This window comes from Coenobita brevimanus, chromosome 51 (assembly GCF_032717465.1).
Source record: "Coenobita brevimanus isolate Jiangsu-jjx chromosome 51, ASM3271746v2, whole genome shotgun sequence".
Classification (NCBI taxonomy): domain Eukaryota; kingdom Metazoa; phylum Arthropoda; class Malacostraca; order Decapoda; family Coenobitidae; genus Coenobita; species Coenobita brevimanus.
In genome coordinates this window covers 39,147,004-39,152,913 of record NC_137004.1, presented here as the reverse complement: position 1 = coordinate 39,152,913, position 5,910 = coordinate 39,147,004, and the positions used below count along the sequence as shown (strand labels likewise).

Genomic DNA, 5,910 nt, shown 5'->3' with positions numbered 1-5,910 from the left:
CTACCATTAACTGATGCTATATGACTGAAGAAAAGGTAGTGAAATAAGATTAAGACACTTTTATCGCTTTATTTACAATTCTGACACCGATGTAGTATTAATTACAGAATATTTTTTTTGAAAGGAAACCGAGAGTTGATGAAGTAGGACTAATGAGCAGACGATGAGGTATTCACAGGTGAGCTGTACACGGGAAGGAGTGAATGTGAATAACAATTGAAAAAGTGTGATAGCTGCACGTCATGGTAAAGTAGTCAGTGATAATAAATTGGCTGAGGTGTGTGAGTTATATATGCATGAAACAAACATCCTGCGCGATGGACAGAGAAAATACTTCGACCTCTACAGAAAGGAGGTCTCGTCTTGGAACATCGTGGTGCAGAGGAAGGAGAAAGGCGCACCCCATCATCTCCGAGGTGGTACGGGCTGGTGGATGGGTCTTAAGGAGGATGGTCTGGAGAGGATGATGGTGGTGGTGGAGATTGAGACCGTCCAGACCAGGGTGGTGAAGAGAGGTAGAAGAGTTCCCCACCACCGATACCCCATCATCAGTCCAGCGCTTCCCGAGGTCCTCTTTTGAATCGCGGCTGTTTTCTGGCCAGCTGGAGTGAGTAGAAAGGTGTTAGTTACCGTAAAGGAGGGTATGTTTTGGTTATTATGAACACTAATAACTACACCTGAGAAGTACAAAGCTGCTCCTGGCAAGTGGCCTTCAGTAAGGAAAAAAAAAAAAAAGTAAAGATTTGAGCCTGTCGAGTTTTGTTCGGAGGAGGAGGAAGGACCACGAATGTCAAAATACGAAAGTGAGTTGGCCATCAGTTTAAGGCATAGCTTCTGGCTGTCTCACCGTGAGTTATAAAGACGTGTACTGTTGCGGGCTGCGTGTTCGGGGCCTCGCACGTGTAGTTCCCGGAATCTGAAGGGACGGCGCTGTCGATGATGAGACGGGAGGCGGTCTTGGCGCCGTGCTCTATGTTGACGCTGACGCCGCCTCTCTCGGTGTCGTAGTTCAGGAGGCGGTCACGGTGACGCCAGTATACGACGTGAGGCGGGATGGGCGACTAGAAGAAGAAAAATAAAAATAGTCACATTAACTAAATTTTAATCATTCATCTTTCCCTTTTATTTTTCCTGGCACCGCTCCGCTTTATATCGTAGTTCAGAAATCGATTCAGGTGGCGCCAAGTGCGGTGGGATGAGGAACTAGGAGGAAAGAAGATTATAATACGAGAATACAGATTACACTAATTCCTTCATTATTTTGACGTTATATTTTTGCATTTTGTTCTTCCTGATGCCTTCTCGTTCTGTGTCGCATTTCAACAGCGAATCCGGTAGCGGCAGAAGGCTATGTGAGGTAAGATGAGGGATTAGGAGGGAAGAAACAGGACATGATTATATGCTTCTCTTTTACCCACGTTTATAGTTCCTCCTTCCTCTCTCTCCCTCTCTTCTATCCGTCTCTTTAGTTTCCATACTTCCCTCTCTCTATTATATCCATCCTTCCCCTTTCTTTCCTTTCCATACCTCCCTCCCTTTCTCTCCCTTTCTTTCTCCCTCCCTCTCTCATTCCTTTCGAGACTTTCTCTCTCTCTCTCTCTCTCATTTCCTTTGCCTCCTCCGTGGCCTCACCTGCTCAATGATGCAGTACAGGTTAATTGGCGAGCCGGTCTCTACGTGGTACTCGCTGTTGCCCAAGATGAACGCCTCTGGTACGATTACGTTCAGGTTGACGAACTGGCTCACGATCCCCGTTCCCGTGGAGATCTGTGGGTGTGAACGAGAGAAATGCGATGGATGGAAACTGGGAATACAAAGGAGTACAAAGGAAAGCAAACAACAACAGACCTATTGTTTCTCTTAAGCTGTTCGTTATAGAATAAAACTATCTATCTATCTATCTATAGCCCGACGCCCTAATCCCGCAAAGGGTGGCCGCAGACAAAACGCCTCCAAGTCGCTCTGTCACCCACCATTTGACTACCCTTCCCCCAACTCACCCCCCCCTCCCTCATATACCTCTCAACTAACGTAACTATTTTGTGAGTCAAAGACAGGGATAGGATAGTAGGAAGGCCCCCCCACCCCACCCCAACAAGCTTTACCCCCCCCCTCCACATTATATCCTCCAGCCAAAGCCGCCAGAAAATAGTGAGGACTCCCAAACAGCACAAATAAACTGTCGTGGAAATTTCATAGGAAAGTGAGAAAAAATCATATTCTGTACTCTCTTAACCTGGAAGGGAAAATAATCCTTGCCGAGGTGAGGAGGCGTGGGCACCTAAAGTGATGGGTTAGGTATGATGAGGAAGAGGAAGAAGGGGAATGTGAGATGAGGAAAGGTTAGATGTGTTGAGGTGCATGTGTGGTGAGTGAGGCAGGTGTGTGGTGTGAGTTTTGGGTGAGAGAGGGGAGACGAGGTGAGAGATAGTAAACATACGGGTGAGTGGTGTGATGAGTTGTGAGCTGCTGGGATAATGGGTAAGAATCAGTAATATATGAATGGGGATGGAAGGCATGACGTATGGGTATGGTGAGGTGGCATCATAAGCCCATAAGCAAATCCATATTATAGTCACTTTACTTTAGTTTGAACCATATTTTTGTCTTCTTGCAGTTTATTCCACGTAGCTCAGTGGCAGAATAAGAAAATACTACGACTCTACATCCTTGCCACAGAACTCCTTCAAGATTTGCATCATTATCTAGCACCAATCTTTTGCTACAACTCAGTATTCAAGATGGAGAGATGGGAATTTTAGGCTAAGTTAGAGTAAAACAGGTATAGTTCATAATTTCTGCAACCACCACACGATTTTCCTCACAGTCGGAAATCTCTCTCGTGTTGAACAGATTAATGAACGCTACTTCTAACCCCCCCAGTTCGAAAAGTGTCTCCTGAGCTGAATAAAATCGTCTGTTGATAATAACCGCCTTCATAACTTCCTAACCTTCATAACCCTGTCTCCTAAGTCCACAATATCGTCTCATAAACAGCCGCACCGAGAAAAAAACAAAGAGAAAAACGTCCTGGAATATCGGTACCCTCACAAAGAAAACGGTAGGGACGAAAAATGGGTGCTGGGCTCTAGTTTAATATAATGTTCACTAATTTTACGCCCGCCTCTCATTTTTTACGGCACCCCCTTTGCTCAAACACCGCGCCCGATATTAAGGCTGTAAATCCTATCATGAGTTACCCCTTGTGTAGTTTATCGTTGGTGCTGGAGAGGGACGCCTTCATGTGGTGGCACGGACAGAGGTGGGTCTCTTCATTGCCTGGCTCTATAAACACCCTGCAGCCACTTCCCTGTCACCGTAAGGGAAGATGGTGGACTGCGGAAGAAGAGCAACTTCATCCAGCAGGTCCACTGGGTTCACGTCCAGATGAAGGCAGGGCAACACCACCACCACCACCACCACCACCACCACCACCACCAACAACAACAACAACAACAACAACTACTACTACTACTACTACTACTGCTATTACTACTACTACTACTACTACTGCTATTACTACTACTACTACTACTACTACCACTACTACTACTACTACACTTTATCGTTCTCAGCGGTAAATGTTCCCTTTGTTTATCCTTGACGTTATGACAGTGTTGCCCCCGCTCCAGCTTTCAAAATAATACCTACTGTGATCATAAAGTTTTGATATTGGTTGGTAAATTCTGATATATTGAAGAGTAGGTTCGTCTTTCAGGTATCCCCTTGAAAGTACAGGGCAGCCCGAAAATAGTATCTCCCTAAAAACTCACGTCCCTGTATCTTATGTCTTGCGGGGATGGCTCAGTCTGCGAGTGTGGGCTTGGCTGTGGCAGTGGGAGTACGAAATGAATGAATAATGTAGGGTAGACGCTGTTAACATTGAGCCGTCCCCACAACACACGAGAAATCACCCTCCTCCATCCACACATTTGTTCCAGTCTTTGTGCCACTGATGAAAGCACGATCATAACTCCAAACTAATGTCCTGTTTTTACCGTAGTTCTTTCATCTCAACCATGCCTAGATTTTCGTCCTTTTGCACCTTATGTCACGTAGCTCAGTGGCGGAAAAAGACAGTGCTGCTGCTGTACATCCTATTCATGGCACTTCTTTGTGACTAGTTTCCCTTGTTTATCTATTGTTACAGCTCAGTATTCAAGATGGAGAGATGGTAATTATAGGCCAAGTTGACTGAAAATATTATAGTTTCAGTTTGAGGTACAGAGGAAGACTGGAGGAAGGACGAGAGAGGTTGGAGGAGGACTGATGGAGCCACTTGCAGCAAACGATGAGACATAATTGCTCACTTAACTTCGCTAACAAGGTATGCGGTGTAGGACATGAAGGAGGTGAGGGCAGAAGTGATTAAAAAGAAGGAGGAACTGCATTTCGTTCTAACTTCCATTCTGTTAGGTTTCTTACAGTGCCCTAACTTTCCCGTCCCATCATGTCTTAGTTAATGTCTTTTCTTGTTCCTTTCCTTTACTTTTATATCGTATTTGTCCAGTAAATCTGTTTGTTGAGTTACATTCATTCATAAATTTTTTTACTGATACGATATAATCCTATATGTGTGCTATCATCATCATCATCATCATCATCATCATTATCATCATCGTCATCATCATCGTCATCAATATCATCATCATCACCATCACCACCACCACCACCACCACCACCACCATCATCATCATCATCATCATCATCATCATCATCATCATCATCATCATCATCCCTCTCACTCAAGGTGGGGTTAGGATAGGGTCAAGAGAACAAGAAAACAATCCGATAGAGAAATAATTCACAATAGTATTCCCAGTTTTTAAGATGGGTCACACTCCCACTCACTCACCATTTAAGCCCCTGGAATCCTGGCTACACCTCACAGGCATAAACATCTACACTTTGACGCCTCCCTTTACCTGTCAGCCGGAGTCATGGGCTATACTTCATTTCATACAGTGAATGGTCAACGCACCTCAAGGCGGGAGTGTGTCCTGCCAAGAGTTTTCATTCACTTACTACTCTGATCCTGTCGAGGTAATGAATGTGAATAATATACAACGTGGTCCATATATTGTGCATCCCAAGCCTCACGTGCTCTCGAGACGGCTAGATCAGTTTTACCTCTGTCTACCTTGCATTTTTTTTTAACTCTCATAACTCGCCTAATGTTTTAATACTTGGTAGTTTCTGTGTTTTTCTTTTTATTTTTACTAATTGCATGGTTGAGAGACAGACAGACAGAGACAGACAGATAGATAGATAGATAGGCAGACAGACAGATAGATAGATAGGTAGACAGATAGATAGACAGAGACACAGAGACCGAGGCCGACCGAGAGCCCAAGCCCGCAAGATCGGGGCTGGAAAGTCATCAAGTGTGCAGTTACTAAGCGGAGCAAAGAAGCTTAGTTTAGGCTTGGTCTCGCGAGTTAATTAGCAGAGGACTGGGGGAATAGGAAGAAGAGGATAAAAAAGAGAGAGGAGAGAAAGTGGAGGGAGAGATGAGGAGAGAAGCTGAGAGGACGGGAAGGGAGGAGGAGCAGTGAGAGGGGGAAGAGTAAGAAGTTTATTTTCTTGGACTGCGTTTTTTGTTTGGAAATTAAAATAACTTGCATAAAAATGACAAGAGAGAGAGAGAGAGAGAGAGAGAGAGAGAGAGAGAGTCAAAAAATATATATATAAAAAGACGAAATGCTTTGGTGAATAAGGGTATATTCTTGCACTGCGCTTCCTGTTTGGAGTAATACATCACTGACAGAGAAATGAGCAAAGATTTTCATTATGCTCTCTCTCTCTCTCTCTCTCCCCGGATACAAAGACCTTGCGTGTAAAACAACATTCAAAGGATGTAAAGAAGGACGCTAATTTCAGAACAAAAAATCTAACATAAGTATACATGAA

The 5,910-nt window shown here is 44.3% G+C and overlaps 1 protein-coding gene across 1 annotated transcript in view; it reads right to left on the bottom strand.

The window, feature by feature from the left end:
- Nucleotides 1–405: 405 nt before the first annotated feature.
- The window catches only part of LOC145400231 (lachesin-like), a 35,719-nt gene continuing 30,214 nt past the window's right edge, over nt 406–5,910 (bottom strand). The window contains exons 6-8 of the mRNA XM_080272744.1: nt 1,633–1,767; nt 848–1,061; nt 406–602 (exon numbers count right to left, since the gene is read on the bottom strand). Of these exons, the coding sequence (XP_080128870.1) occupies nt 406–602; nt 848–1,061; nt 1,633–1,767 (546 nt within the window). The remainder of the gene's footprint in view (nt 603–847; nt 1,062–1,632; nt 1,768–5,910) is intronic.